General features: G+C 38.4%; 1 protein-coding gene across 1 annotated transcript in view; it reads right to left on the bottom strand.

Annotated features, from left to right (window-relative positions):
• The window catches only part of FREM1 (FRAS1 related extracellular matrix 1), a 111,998-nt gene that overhangs the window by 71,981 nt on the left and 23,621 nt on the right, over nucleotides 1-16,396 (bottom strand). Inside the window, exons 4-11 of the mRNA XM_058169048.1 lie at nucleotides 16,075-16,376; nucleotides 14,201-14,352; nucleotides 11,099-11,422; nucleotides 10,018-10,126; nucleotides 8,339-8,470; nucleotides 5,118-5,462; nucleotides 3,497-3,639; nucleotides 1,232-1,428 (exon numbers count right to left, since the gene is read on the bottom strand). Coding sequence (XP_058025031.1) covers nucleotides 1,232-1,428; nucleotides 3,497-3,639; nucleotides 5,118-5,462; nucleotides 8,339-8,470; nucleotides 10,018-10,126; nucleotides 11,099-11,422; nucleotides 14,201-14,352; nucleotides 16,075-16,376 — 1,704 coding nt within the window. The remainder of the gene's footprint in view (nucleotides 1-1,231; nucleotides 1,429-3,496; nucleotides 3,640-5,117; nucleotides 5,463-8,338; nucleotides 8,471-10,017; nucleotides 10,127-11,098; nucleotides 11,423-14,200; nucleotides 14,353-16,074; nucleotides 16,377-16,396) is intronic.

The raw sequence follows: 16,396 nt of genomic DNA, 5'->3' as shown, positions 1-16,396 counted from the left end.
TGAATAAATCTAGAAAAATGAGAACACTCATCCATCAAGGTGCACATAACATAAAACAAACAGAGAAGCAGGAGTCCTTCTAATCTTTCCTTAAAAATACTCCCAATTGATTGACTTGACCCAAGGCTGACTCAGCCTTCCATCCTTTATAAGGTAGGTAAAATGAGGACCCAGATTGTTGGGGGGGCAATAAATTGACTTTGTATATAAATATACAAATAGAATGAGACTATTGCCTTACACAATGTAAGCTGCCCTGAGTCTTCGGAGAAGGGCGGGATATAAATGTAAAAAAAATAAAAATAATAATGAAAAAAATTGACCATCAAAAGATAGCTGAGCCTGAAAACACACATGTATGCAGGTAGTCCTCAACTCACAACCACAATTGAGTTCAAACTTTTTGTTGCTAAGCAAGACACTAGTTAAGTGAGTTTTGCCTCGTTTTATTATCTTTCTTCCCACCGTTGTTAAGCGAATCATTGCAGTTGTTAAGTTCGTAACACAGTTGTTAAGTGACTGGCTTTCCCCCATTAACTTTGCTTGTCAGAAGGTCTCAAAAGGTGATCACATGACCCCAGGAAACTACCACCATCATAAATGTATGGCTGTTCCCAAGCGTCTGAATTTTTGATCACGTGACCATGGGATGCTGCAATGGTCATAAATGTGAAAAATGATCATAAGTCACTTTTTCAGCGCCGTTGTAACTTTAAATAGTCACTAAATAAATGGTTGTAAGTTGTGGACTACCCGTATTTTTCAGAGTATAAGACGCACCTTAGCTTTTGGGGAGGAAAATAAGAAAAAAGCTGATTGGCAGGTGGATTGGCCTCTCGGAATACCCCCAATCAGCTGTTCCCAGAGGTGAATTTTAGCAACAGTCACCTTGGTTGTGAGCTCTGTGCCTTGCTTTTTTTTTTTTGCTTTTTTTTTTTCTGTCTCTGAAACTCTGTTTCAGAAAAAAAACTTTTTTCTGCCTCTGAAAGCCTCCAAAACAGAATTTCAGAAAAAAAGCCTCTGAAGTTTGGGAGCTTCTTTTCTGAAGCTCTGTTTGGGGGCTTCTTTTCTGAAGCTTCTTTCAGCCTCTGAAACCTCCGTTTGAGAAGCAGGGAGGGGCTACGCACCCAGATTTTCACCCTCTTTTTTGGGGGGGAAAGGTGCGTCTTATACTCCAAAAAATACAGTAGTTGTATTCTCTTCAGAGAAGTGTACATCCCCTGAGACTTACTAATGTGCAAAGGAGAAGAATGGGGGAGATGTTATGACATATATTAGTTCACTGTCCTGGGTTTCCGTATTTATGTAATGAAGGTGTGTCTTTGTTAAATAAGCAATCTCTGTTTCCTTGATGATCAGATGACGGTTTGTTCCTGGAAATTCTTTTGGCAGCTGATCATTCACAGGAATTATGCGTATTCTTATTACCTAGGATAACAATAATAAGAACGATTATCATACCCTGATTTTTTTTAAAGAAAGACCATCCAAAACGCTGCAATTAAATAATCATGGCATTTAAAATGAATCTATGCAACGTGTTGGACCACACACCTCAAGCACAATTTTTCAAGCATGTTCAGATCCTGCATTTACCTAGATACTACCCCTATTTTTTTAAAAAAAATGTAATGAGATTTGAGCATTTTTACATGAGCTCTCACAAATTATCACATGGAGTGGTTGCAAGAGCTGGCAATCTTGTGACATGTTTATCTTTATATTTTGTTTAAATTAATCTGTGTTATACTTTAGAAGTCCCTGGACACTTTCTGAAATGTTGTAGATCTTTGTTCTGGTGTCTTTTAAAAGAAACAATTAAAGGGCAGCAATATATTCTACTAGTATTTCATCTCATTTAAATCAGGTTCACTGCATTTTCAATAGATTCGCAATTTATTTATTTATTTATTTATTATTTAGATTTTTATACCGCCCTTCTCCCAAAGGACTCAGGGCAGTTTACAGCCAAATAAAACAACGATACAAAAATTAAAACCAGCTATAAAAGACCAATTTAAATTGGCCGATGATTCTAAAAATCCAAAAAACCCTTTAAAAACTATTTAAAACTATTTAAAACTATTAGGCCAGTCCTGCCCAATGAAATAAAAGAATCTTCAGCTCACGCCGGAAGGTCCGGAGGTCAGGAAGCTGGCGCATCCCTGGAGGTAGGTCATTCCAGAGGGCTGGACCCCCCACAGAGAAGGCCCTTCCCCTGGGGGTCACCAGCAGACATTGTCTGGCCAACGGCACCCTGAGGAGACCCTCTCTGTGAGAGCGCTGGTTGATGGGAGGCCACCAGTAGCAGCAGGCGGTCCCGTAAGTATCCCGGTCCTAAGCCATGGAGCGTTTTAAAACAGTCACTAACACCTTGAATTGAACCCGGAAGGCAATCGGAAGCCAGTGCAACCTGCACAGGATGGGTGTCATATGGGAGCCACGAATAGCTCCCGCTATCACCCGCGCAGGTCATTCTGGACCAGTTGGAGCCTCCAGGTACCCTTCAAGGGGAGCCCCATGTAGAGAGCATTGCAGTAGTCCAGGTGAGAAGTAACAAGGGCATGAGTGACCATGCATAGGGAATCCCGGTCCAAGAAGGGACGCAACTGGCGTATCAGGCGCAACTGGTAAAAAGTCCCTCTGGCGCCGGCCGTCATATGGTCTTGTAACGACAGCCATGCATCCAGAAGGACACCTAAATTGCGGACCTTCCCCGTGGGGGCCAACAACTCGCCCCCCACAGTCAGCGATGGAATCAGCTGATTGTACCGGGATGCCGGCATCCACAGCCACTCAGTCTTGGATGGGTTGAGCTGGAGCCTGTTTTTACCATTACCAGTAGATAATACCATTTATCTACTTGGTACAAAACAGAATTTTCCCCAACCTGGTAGGTACCTCCCTGAAGCCTGCGTTACAGCTTCCATCATCCCCCTCTACCAATCGTAAATATGGTTGTGGGAAGTAAGTTGGGAACTAGTTTTTTACAAGATAGGAATTCTGATTAGGTAAACCAGGGATGTCCAAACTTGGCAACTTTAAGACTTGTGGACTTCAACTCCCAGAATTCCTCAGCCAGCAAAGCCACAAGTCCACAAGTCTTAAAGTTGCCAAGTTTGGACACCCCTGAGGTAAACAAATCAACTGGCGTTAGTAAATGTGAGACATGCAAAGCAAACTGTGGATAAAACATTCAATAGCTGGGAGGAAGAAATTATTTCATTGTAATATGCAATAAAGGTCTATCTATCCTTGCAACGTCACATATTTAGATAGCTTTGGCTGTCAAGAGAGCTAAGGAAGGAACCTAACAACATTAATCATAACATGTAATCATGAATTTGAGCTATCTGGGTAAGAAAAAAGTCATTTTGATATATCTGCATTCTACAAATGAGACATGCTTATTTGTAAATGAATTTGACACTGTATATATACAGAAATGTCACTGCATTCTCTCTCAAACCCTATAATAATGATTTCTAAATCTTACCTGAATTTCTGAAAGATTGGGAGGATCATGACTATCACACAGAACCAACTCAACTGAATCTTCAAATATTTCTCCTCCTAAGTGATGGTAGTAAATTATCCCATTAAACAGGTCTTTTTGAAGGAATTTAGTAACTGGATAACCTGTTAAATACCGGTAACAGGAAGAAATCTATAGCTTAGATTAAGAGGTCACTAATATTACATACATATATATGCATGAAATCTTAGTTATTCTGTATGTAATTCTGAAATTAATCATTTCTTTAATGCTGTTGAGATACACAAGACTTTCCATTTCTTTTGTGTTTTCTTTTAATATGCCTTCTAAACCATCATTTTGCTACTGTTCCCACTTATTTAGGAAGGATATAACTTAAATAAGTTATTTAAGTTATAACCTTCCTGGTATTGTAAATAAACAACATGCTCATATTCTAGGAGAAATTTCTTGTGTCAAACTTTACACAACAATTTCTTTATTTCTCAAACATGGGCATTCACAGTGGTAGGAGTCAAAACAATAAAGATGATGATTCAATTGTGCAGTGAATTGTATGCATATATAAAAAAAGGGTAGGTCTTTGATCACACAGTCACAGCGCCTATCTTAACTTTTTTATTCCTCCCTGCAGATATATGGGTATAGAATTTCTAGGGAGAATTTGTTTATTTATTTGTTTATATTCCACCTTTATTATTGAGGAATTCATTTTAATACTGAATGACATATCAAAGGCAATACAGGTAGTCCTCAACATACAACAGTTTATTTAGTGGCAGTTCAAAGATACAACGGCACTGGAAAAAAGTGACATGACTATTTTTCACTTTTACAATTGTTGCAGCATCCCCATGATGACGTGATCAAAATTCAGGCACTTGGCAACTGACTTATATTCATGATGGTTGCAGGGTCCTGGGGTCATGTCTTTTGCGCCCTTCTTACAAGCAAAGTCAATGGGGAAGCCAGATTCACTTAACAACCGTGTTTCTAACTTTAACAGCTGCAGTGATTCACTTAACAACTGCGGCAAGAAATGTCATAAAATGGGGCAAAACTCACTTAACAAGTGCTTCACTTAGCAACAAAAATTTTGGGCTCAATTGTGGTCGTAAGTCGAGGACTACAGTACCTGTATGTGAAAAAACATATGGGATTAAGGGGGGAAAAAGATGGAATCAGATGTAAATTAAATTTGATTGAATTTATAACCACAGGTATATTTAAATATAAATCCGATCAAATATTAACTGATACAATTGATAAGATTGCATCTCTTGTCTTTCATAAATTGTCATTCACATCCTGTCTCAGGGAAAGTTATAATTTTGTAACAAATTAGGCCCATAGCCAAGACTTTTAGAAGCTTGTGGTCCCAGAGTTTGAAGTTGTTTACTCTTTGAATTTTTGATAATAGGAGTTGTGATTCAGAGTGCATTTGTACAGTTCTTAGCTAAGCTTTGGTGCTTAGCATAAGTACCAAAGCTAATAAGGTGGACAAGTGTAAAATCTCATGTGTAGCTGAAAATAATCTCCAGGCATATATGAAAACAGAACTCAAACATTGTATAAAGAAAAGGAAAAAGGAATAAAGACCGACATGTGTTGAGCACATTACCAATAAAATCTGTTTTAGGTTTTTTCATTATTTCTCCTGCTTCCGGTGATCTGGTGATATTGAAGAGTATGTAGTCATCGCTAGAGTCCATATCTGATGCTTGAAGCATTGAGCTTTGGATCAGGATCGTTTCGCCTTCATGGAGCTCTATTTCAACATTACTAATGAGAAAAGGGGGGCTGTCATCTTTGGGCAGAATATTGATTGGAAACCTGTGGCGGCTACTGTGGTGGCCATCAAAGATCCTAAAGACAATGGAGTCTTTGGTGGAATCGCTGTCATCATGATGGTAACGAACAACTCCAGTCTTAAGATCCAAGACATTGAACATGAATCCTTTCCTCCCTGTTAGACAATCGAAAGTGAACAATTCATATTAGAAGGTGCTTTGGGAAATGCACCCCATTTTATAAAGATGGTGCGATAGCTACTGAGATAAGAAACAGGACAAACACCAATAGCATCTGTGTTCCAGAAATTTGCTCATGTGATCCTACTGATGTCAGGGTTCCAAGTAACATATCCATAAACAAAGAAAACTCTGATAGGTAGATGCCTCAAAGAATAATTTTATTGGATATGTTATATTGGCACAGGCTGGGGAAAACTGACTCGGACTATTCCCACAGGTTTCACCTAATTAATAGTAAAAGTTTGTCACTTTCTCAAAACAATCAGTCACATGGTCCATTCAGGATACTGTCCAGTTGCTAGGTGACTCCAGTCCCCTCCTTCCGAACACCTGCAGGGATGTCCTTGGTTCCCAAGAGAAAGTATTTTGTTTTGACTTCAACACCCCAACTATCTCTATTCTCCCCCTCCTCCATCCCTCTTCTCCCATGTGTCAGCGCTGAAATCTCAAAATGGCCTCAATCAGGCCAGCTTCAGAGCTGACAACTGAATTGCTTAGAACTCAGAGAATATGGAAGGACCCGTCCAGTGGTGGGTTTCAAACATTTTTACTATGGTTATGTGGGCGTGGCTTGGTGGGTGTGGCATGGCTTGGTGGGCATGGCTTGGTGGGTGTGGCATGGCTTGGTGGGCATGGCTTGGTGGGCGTGGCAGGGGAAGGATACTGTAAAATCTCCATTTCCTCCCCACTCAGAGGGAAGGCTACTGTAAAATCTCCCTTCCCTCCCCAATCCAGGGGAAGGCTACTGCAAAATCTCAATTTCTTCTGGATCAGCTGGGACTCAGGAGGCAGAGAATAGATGGGGGTGGGGCCAGTCAGAATTTTTACTACTGGTTCTCCGAACTACTCAAAATTTCCACTACCGGTTCTCCAGAACTGGTCAGAACCTGCTGAAACCCACCTCTGGGCCCGTCTCTTATTTCCACATGGATTCAGAAGTGAAACTAGGGAAGCTTTTACATTTTGCTGATGAACAGTTTAAAATGTTTCAAGAAATACAAAAGTGGTACTAGGGGTTCGAACCTAGAAGCTTTAGAATGCAAATATAAAGTCCTTGCATTAGAGCAGAGATATAAATAGAGGTAGTCCTCGACTTACAACAGTTCATTTAGTGAACTGTTTAGCACTTAAAAAAGTAACTTATGATCATTTTCCACACTGATAGTTGCAGCATTCCCATGGTCATGTGATCAAAATTCAGATGCTTGGCAGCTAACTCATATTTATGACAGTTGCAGTATGCCGGAGTCATGTGATCACTTTTTGAGACCTTCTGACAAGCAAAGTCAATAGGGAAGCCAGTTTCACTTAACAGCCATCTCATTAAGTAAACACTTCCAGTCATTCACTTAACAACTCTGGTAAGAAAGGTTGTAAAATGAGGGAAAACTTACTTAACCAATGTCTCACTTATAAGCAGAAATTTGAGGATCAACTATGATCGTAAGTCAAGGACTACCTGTATTGACAATTTTAAGGATAGCATTTTGATTTGTTGTCAAATGCTTTTCAACTAAATCAATACTGTATTACTTTTGAATTAATCTGAACTAACGTAGTTCAATCTTAGACAATTCAAATTGCAATTTATCTCTGCACTATGTATGTGTTATATATATATATATACCGTATGTGTGTGTGTGTGTGTGTGTATTCCCTTATATACACACACAGGAACATACATTCAGAGAACTCTGCTTCTTCCCTTCCAATACACACCAACACCTTAGCTTTTTAGGCAAAATTTACTCCCCCACACCTCCAATATACAAAGAGTGGACACTCTAACTATCACCCACTAGCAGATGTTCAACAGGAAGTAGGAAATTAAGGCATAGAACTGAACTGAATTGAAATCTTACACTGTGGAACAAGAAAAAAGTTCAACAAAAACAAATATAAGTGCAGAAAGGGACAAATAAAAATAAGGCAAGCCTTTTCTGATTTTTGCTCTTTATCCAATATAACTAATCACAATTTCTTGGGTTGGACTAGAACAAGAGTCTCCAATCTTGGCAACTTTAAGACTTGTGGACTTCAACTCCCAGAATTCATGTAGCAAAACTGGATGAGGAATTCTGGGAGTCGAAGTCCACAAGTCTTAAAGTTGCCAAGGTTGAAGACCCCTGGACCAGAAGACCTCCAAAGTCCTTTCCAACTCTGTTGTTCTGTTCTGTTCTGTTCTGTTCTGTACAATGCAAAACCAGAGGGCAGAAGGAAAGTCTATTTTCAAAACTTCATATTTATGAGGCTATACTAAATGCTGCACATTTTTGTGCACATTTTCCAATTTTGTTTCACCTAGCACATTAAGATCAGAGAGCGCACAGACACCATTCAGTTCAGCTGGTGGAATGTATAGCTGGCTATATATTTATGAAACATCAGCAAACATCTGAAAACAGTTAACTGGTGGAAACAGGACAAAAAGCAGGAAAAGAAATGAACAACAGGCAAGAGATTGAAAAAAAAGGGAAGGAGTTTAGTATGGATAACCTATATTATTTCAATCTTGCACCAAAAGTACAGAACTTTTCAAAACTGCTAGAAGCAGCCTTGTGGATAATTAGTGTGGACAGCAGGAAGAGATCTTTAATTATTCCAGCTTTAACCCTCTTGTGTCCATAACAACAGAATAGAGATGGAAAGTAGGACACAAGGTGATCGCTCCTCTGGTCCAGAACATGAAAGAAACATTTGGGTGAACAAGGATGATCCAAGGGGAAAGAATATGTTTTTCATGTTGCAGAGGCTGTGCTGAGAACCAAATTGCAATTAGTGCAGTCAGACTTTAGAAAGGAGATGGTACCTCTTACAGTAAGCTGCCCATGTTGTAACCCATCCACAGGGACCAAGCGAACTCCGCTGATATCATCGTTGTCTACAATCTGAAGCTGCTCCCATGTTATGGGGCGAGACTGACCTTCCAGGAGATCAAGACCTAAAAAAGATAAGGGAAATAATGAGAGAAGCAGAGTTATTACACTAATATGCATTCAATGTGATAAATATTTAACATGAGAAAATAATAGGTACATGTGTATAGGTGTATAACAAAAATATAGGTTATATTTTTATGCATCCAATCATTTTTTTTATAGGACCTTAAAAAACCACGTATAAACTACTCTTTAAAGAAACATTTCTCTATTTAACATTCCACATCACCTGATTCCACTCTGCTTTATTGCAGAACAGAGCTATCCAACCTTGGAAACTCTAAAACCCTTGAACTCCAACTCCCAGAATTTGGAAAATTAGAACTCAGGGCTGCTGCAGTCTAGAACCTTAACCACTACACCAAAGTGGATCTTGGATTCTAACTGCATATCAGGAAAAACCTATTAACAAATAATAATAATAATAATAATAATAATAATAATAATAATAATAATAATAATAATAATAATAATAATAATTAATAATATCATCAGAGTTGGAAGGGACCTTGGAGGTCTTCTAGTCCAACCCCTGCTCAGGCAGGAAACCCTACACCATTTCAGACAAATGGCTATTCAACATTTTCTTAAAATTTCCAGTGTTGGAGCATTTACAACTTCTGCAGGCAAGTTGTTCCACCGATTAATTGTTCTAACTGTCAGGAAATTTCTCCTTAGTTCTAAGTTGCTTCTCTCCTTGATTAGTTTCCACCCATTGCTTCTTGTTCTAGCTTGATAATAAAATGTACTCTTCTTTTATTGGATATTAGGCCAGACAATAACAGGAAGTAGACCAACATGATGCAGTCCATTGAATGTAAATAGAAAGTTTCTCCCTCATAACTACTTCCTTCTTTTTGCTGCAATCCCTCATAACTATTTCCCTTCAACCTGCTGTCCCTCCAGCAAGAAAGGGCTGCATTTCAGTCCCCCTGGGATTGCCCCAATGGGAAGTTTTATGCTGATAGTGTGGAAAATGCTATTTTCAGGTCAGAAAATCTTGGACCAGTCTCAGTTCACTTCAGTGGCAGTTGCCTACAAGATGGAGGACCCATTGTGAGGACATGCCCTTAGCAAATGGTCAACGGGGCACACTTGTACTACGTTAAATACCATGTGCAAATGAATTCTTAGGCAGCCATCTGTTATGGATGATTTCCTGTGCTAAGTAAGAAGTTACCTTGAACAATTGTCCAACTTTGAGGGAGGAGGAGGGTAAATACTTCTTAAAATTGTGGTAAAACTTTTTAATAAAAATAAAAAAAACAATTGTCCAACTTTGTGACTGTATGATTTCTTAGGAACACATATTAGCATAAAACAGCAATGAGACATTGTCCCATAGATATTTTCACTCCATTGTATTCAGTGCTAACTCTTTACTTAGAACTAATTTATTTTTTCCCACTGCATATTTTACTACTTTACCCCAAAGCCAAGAGAGATTAGATCTGCTAGAAATCACCATGGTTTATTTAATTTGATCTTGTAAGTGTTCTTTTTGCATTTTAAATCAAAGATATTATGACATTAAAAAAAAAAATCTCACCCATGTTCCATGAAACCCTTGGTGCATTTGTGTCTGCCGTTCTCACAGAGATATAAAGAGTAATTGGCACACTTCTTTCAAAATACAAATCATAAACTTCAAATTCCACCTATGAAATAAAACAGGCACAAACTGTTTATTAAACATTATTTCCCATTCTGCAAAGTATAGTTCAGAATTTTATCCCACAGCAGCTAATGGGATGTTACAGGAATTGTGTAGTCAAGACAAGAGGAAAATAATGTCATCCCATTCACTTTCCTGAAGAAAACACAGCTGAGGCAAATGGAGGCAATCTACAGCCATTATATTTAGTAGCAAGTAAGAGTATTTCCTCTATGAATTTGTCTAGTCTTTTTTAAGATTACCAAAGTTGGTCATGGCTCATTATTGCTGGGCAAATCTGATTGTTGATTAGGTGTCAACTCTTAGTGACCGTATACAGTACATAAATCTGCTTCAAGATGAGAACGGATCTAACAACCACTAAATAATACTCTAGAAAGACGTGATAATTTACAATCAGTAACATTTATGACCCCAATAATTTGGGACCAAATTTGGCAACTTTAAGACTTGTGGACTTCAACTGGCTGGGGAATTCTGGGACTTGAAATTCACAAGTCTTAAAGTTGCCAGGTTTGGAAACCTAGATTTAAGATTTCATGTGTAAGTTATTAAAAAAAGTAAGTTATTAATTTTAACTTCCACAGGAGGGAGCAGTGATTTTGTTGCAGACCCAGACACTGCTGAAGGCAAATAATATTTCTGGTTTATCAGTTAAAATGAGGGGGGGGGAAACATCTTACGCTGACAGAATTGGTGCAAAAGACATGCATCTGATTTTTTAATAATATGATTATTTAACATTTGTCAACTTGCAACTCTTAAAGGTCATTGGGAGCAAAAAATAATATGAAATGCCTTCTTTGCCTCCTAGCTACCCAGAACAACAGTACTAGACAGTGAAATCCTCATAGGATCCTTTTACTGTAAATGATGTACTATTTACTCAGGAACAGGGAAGATTTCATATACAAAGGAAGATGCTACATTGAAGCATCAGTTTCTTTTCAATTACCTCATAGTTTCTTCTCTCTGTATGGCTGCTGTTTGGAGGTTGATATGCAATCAGCATGTTATTCAGGCTGGTCCAGGTGAAGGATGAGACAGATTTAGTGTGGTCTTGCAGGTGTGTAATGAAGCCTTCATGGGGTGGCTGGGTGATATTAAAGACTAGCAAAGATTTGGGTGTTTCACTGTCTTCAGCATCCAATATGGCCGTGGATAGGGGAGTCAGGATGAATTGGTCTGCTTCTAAGATGAGCATGGCCATGAAGGCAGGTTGCGGGGGCTGGTTAGAAACTGCATTTTTGATCTGAACAGGAATCCAAGCATACTCAGACTGTGGAATAAAAAAAAAGAAGCAAATTAGATTCCTCCTTTGTGAGAGGAAAAAATTCTCATATTCATAACACTTTTAATGTTCAATGATATAAGCCCTCTCCAGTTCTGACCATTATTTATTCAATGCACCCATATAATGTTTATTTAGAGCAGGTCAAACGGAAGGAAAACACTGAATTTCAGCATTGCATTTAACACAGTAATATAACAAAGAAAGATAATTCTCACACAGTCATTGAAAAAAAATATGATAAACAGATCTGACCATTACAGAAACAAAGAGACAGATGGAGGCAGGCCCACTGTAAAGAGATGATCAAGTATTCCACTATTTAAAAATAACCTTAAGAGGGTTTAAATGTTGTTTCTATATTTAGAGCTTATTCTTTAGTTATGACTTTTTTCCTTCAAATATTATTAATATGCAGTTCTTGCATTTCTTACGAGCAGCTTACCTAATTGGTTTATTTCCATCTGTGGAATAAAAACTGACAATAGTAAAAACAAACAAACAAACAACACACACTGATCTCCAGGAGATTTAAAAAACACATTTCCATCTTTTCACTGCTGAAAATATACAGTTATAAAGAGAAGCTGTGTCCTAACAAACCCAGTTAGTTGATGCCATATTTATATTTACTTTGCTATTTAAAAAGTGAATGGCTAATGATGACGGTTCCATGATTCACATTAGGGCAGGGGTCTGCAAATTTGGCTCTTTTAAGACTTGTGGACTTCAACTCCCAGAGATCTCTGGGAGTTGAAGTCCACAAGTCTTAAAAGAGCCAAGTTTGCAGACCCCTGAATTAGGGGAAGAAGCTGCATAAGGGTCCACAGAGCCAAGAAAGGTATAAAGGGTTTAAATCCAAACTACTAACTCAGCATCTTCATTCTGACCTTCTGCTGTTTCACTGATTAAAACTGAGTTTTTTTCATTCTTAACAAATAGGCTCATTATTCCAATCAGATGTTTCATGACAAAACTTTATAATAGTACTGAATAATCTTATGTTCACTCATCTGGTCTCTTGCCTGTGCTCTACAAAACTATACGACAAGGAAAGAGAATTGCAAAGTGTCGAGAAATACAAGAGGCTGCTGGACTGGACAGAGATATCCTTTTCTTAGTAAAACTTGTAGAATAGAATAGAATAGAATTTTATTGGCCAAGTGTGATTGGACACACAAGGAATTTGTCTTGGTGCATATGCTCTCAGTGTACATAAAAGAAAAGATACGTTCATCAAGGTACAACATTTACAACACAATTGATGATCAATATATCAATATAAATCATAAGGATTGCCAGCAACAAGTTATAGTCATACAGTCATAAGTGGAAAGAGATTGGTGATGGGAACTATGAAACGATTAATAGTAGTGCAGATTCAGTAAATAGTCTGACAGTGTTGAGGGAATTATTTGTTTAGCAGAGTGATGGCCTTCGGAAAAAACTGTTCTTGTGTCTAGTTGTTCTGGTGTGCAGTGCTCTATAGCGTCGTTTGAGGGTAGGAGTTGAAACAGTTTATGTCCAGGATGCGAGGGATCTGCAAATATTTTCACGGCCCTCTTCTTGATTCGTGCAGTATACAGGTCCTCAATGGAAGGCAAGTTGGTAGCAATTATTTTTCTGCAGTTCTAATTATCCTCTGAAGTCTGTGTTTTCTTGTTGGGTTGCAGAACCGAACCAGACAGTTATAGAGGTGCAAATGACAGACTCAATAATTCCTCTGTAGAATTGGATCAGCAGCTCCTTGGGCAGTTTGAGCTTACTGAGTTGGCGCAGAAAGAACATTCTTTGTTGTCCTTTTTAATGATGTTTTTGATGTTAGCTGTCCATTTGAGATCTTGCGATATGATAGAACCCAGAAATTTGAAGGTTTCTACTGTTGATACTGTGTTGTCAAGTATTGTGAGAGGTGGAAGTATGGAAGGGTTTTTCCTAAAGTCTACCACCATTTCTACGGTTTTGAGTGTGTTCAGTTCCAGATTGTTTTGGTTGCACCACAAGGCTAGTCGTTCGACCTCTCGTCTATATGCGGATTCGTCATTGTCTCGAATGAGACCAATCACTGTTGTGTCATCTGCGAACTTCAGTAGCTTAACAAATGGATCATTGGAGATGCAGTCATTGGTATACAGAGAGAAGTGGGGAGAGCACACAGCCTTGGGGGGCCCCTGTGCTAATTGTACAGGTATTTGATGTGATCTTGCTTAGCTTCACCTGCTGCTTCCTGTTTGTTAGGAAGCTTGTGATCCACTTACAAGTCTGTTCCGGTACCTGTAGCTGGTTTAGCTTAGTTAGAAGAATGTCTGGAATGATGGTATTGAATGCTGAACTAAAGTCTACAAAGAGGACCCTTGCATAGGTCTTTGGAGACTCAAGATGTTGTAGGATGTAGTGCAGAGCCATATTAACAGCATCATCTGTTGATCTATTTGCTCGGTATGCAATATTTTTTTCTGTCTTCAGGAAGTTCTTTAAGATCTTTGACACTTATGGGATTTTCTGCAGAGTCCAGGTTGGGCTGGGTTCTGATATGGTAGAACAATTACTGTTATCTAACTCATAATATCCACTAAGATCATAACACATCCTAAGATCATCACTTATGATTTTGTTTTAAAGTAGCCAAAATCCAGGCCATTTGTGGAAGGACATCTGAGGCTGCTTTATAATGTGAGAGCCAGAACCAATAAGGAGTCCTTTGCATTTGATGTTAAGAGTCGCGTAAACCAGAACTGATTTTGGCCTTTCATCTAAGACATTTACCTTATACAAAATCTTGCTTCTGGTATCAGTGAGATCCAGCCTGATGGGAATGTAATCAATATTAGGTGAAGGAGGGTCCAAATGTTGGTACCTAATTCCCATCAGAAGAAACTCATCACAGCTCACTCTGATATTCTGAACAGTCTTCAGGTCTGAAACACAAATCTTAATCAGACAGTTTAATCCATCCTATGGTTCAAAATCAGTGTAAAAGGAACAGAATCCAGGATTAATACATTATAAGCTCAGGGACACAGGTCTAAATCACAGCACCAGCCTTTCTCATTTATACATGGGATATATCTCTCAACTGTTATCAGGCACACTTCCAGGGTAGTTTTCACGGAACTCTTCCAATTTCTACAAACTTTGGCAAAACAAAGCTGGTCACAAGGTAAAAACAGCCATTTTCTATTTGCATTTCATGTACATTGAGCATTTGAGGTTTCCATAATTATTAAATAATCAAACCATACTCAAACCATTTATTATGTGATATGCAAATAAACTCTCCCTTTATATTGACTTTGAAGTAAACTAGTAAAGTCCTGATCTGGGTAGTACACAGATTGAAAGGGTACTTAGTCTTATTCTTTCTTAAACATTTTGTTTTTCAAATTCTTATTCAACTCATGTCCTAAAATTCTACTTTTTTGTGTGTGTCAGTATATATCTAAAAGATGCAGCTAGGAGAGGAATTATTAGCCGTTCCTAATTCCCCTTGGTTCTCCCAGTCTTCCTGCAAAGAAACAGACTTAGCCTAAAGAATTTTTACTTTTAAAAAGAGAATAAACTGCATGCTATCTAATTAATATAATAGTTGATTAAAGAAATGATATTAGAATAGCCAGCTCACTTGTAAGAACTTTAGTTATGGACCTCTCTCTTCAAATAAGATGGCCTAAAGCTCACAGAATTAACTTTTAGGCAACAGGACATTTTAAAATTATCTGGTGTTTGATATTTTAAACGAAAAACAGCTCTTTCGTACCTTCTCAATCTAATATTAAAATAAATGTTATCAATGAGTAAACTACTTTTTCCCCTTACAGTTCTTTCACTCTGAGTGGACTTAAAACTGAATAGCCCTTTTAATAGAGGATCGCTTTGAATAAAGAATTATACTTATACAGCTATTTAAAAAAAGGGTATATTCATAGCTCACAGCCCTAAAAATCCAATTGTGTGATCTATTGTGGCGCCTACGATGGTTCCAGACTTCATTGGGTGCTGAAATGCTGGGTGAAGAGAAAGAAAAATCCTTTCTCACGTCTAAAAGAAAAGAAATTGTTGGTAGCTATGTATGTGTGAAGAGCTCTCTGTTTGAAAGACAAACGAGGTTTGACTGGATGGCGGGGTGGATAAAGAGTGCATGTGTATCAGAGGTGGGTTTCAGCAGGTTCTGACCAGTTCTGGAGAACCGGTAGCGGAAATTCTGAGTACTTCAAAGAAGCGGTAGTAAAAATTCTGACTGGCCCCACCCCCATCTATTCTCTGCCTCCCAAGTTCCAGCTGATGGGGAGGAAATGGGGATTTTACAGTATCCTTCCCCTGGAGTGGGGAGGGAATGGAGATTTTACAGTATCCTTCCCCTGTCACTCTCACCAAGCCATGCCCACCGAACCAGTAGTAAAAAAATTTGAACCCCACCACTAGTGTGTATGTATGAGAGTTATGTATGTATCTTGAGTATATGCATATGTAAATAAACATATGTAGTCATTTGCATCCTGGCAGATGAAGACTCCAAATATCCAATCTGGCACTTAATGTGGCTTCTAGGAAAGCATTAACCAGAGGTATAAGACCAACTTGGTCTCAACACTATGCAGATAGTATTGAAATAATCAACATATTTTTAAAGCAAGACATACTGATTGTATGGAAGGAACTCTGTGGCTGATCTCCTCTAGGTAATTCTTCTTTGTTTTCTCCAATAACAAGTTGCCCGTGAGCTGGCAGAAATGTCTCTAAAGACTTCAAGCTTATAGTGCATTCCAAGTTTATCTTCCTGTTGTAGTCCAAAGTGATTATGTTCTTGTTAATTATGTTAGACAGGCCATGAAATTCAGGGACCTCCAAACCACTGGAGCTCATCTTGATAATATTGCAATCTGGTTCAAATATCTTTACAAGAAGAGTGACTGTTTCTGTGAAAGTGTCAGTTTCTGTAAATCTGCAAAAGGTAAGGAAACC

Source organism: Ahaetulla prasina, chromosome 2 (assembly GCF_028640845.1).
Source record: "Ahaetulla prasina isolate Xishuangbanna chromosome 2, ASM2864084v1, whole genome shotgun sequence".
Lineage (NCBI taxonomy): Eukaryota > Metazoa > Chordata > Lepidosauria > Squamata > Colubridae > Ahaetulla > Ahaetulla prasina.
The sequence above is the reverse complement of the archived record's forward strand: the minus strand, read 5'-3'. Positions and strand labels throughout refer to the sequence as shown.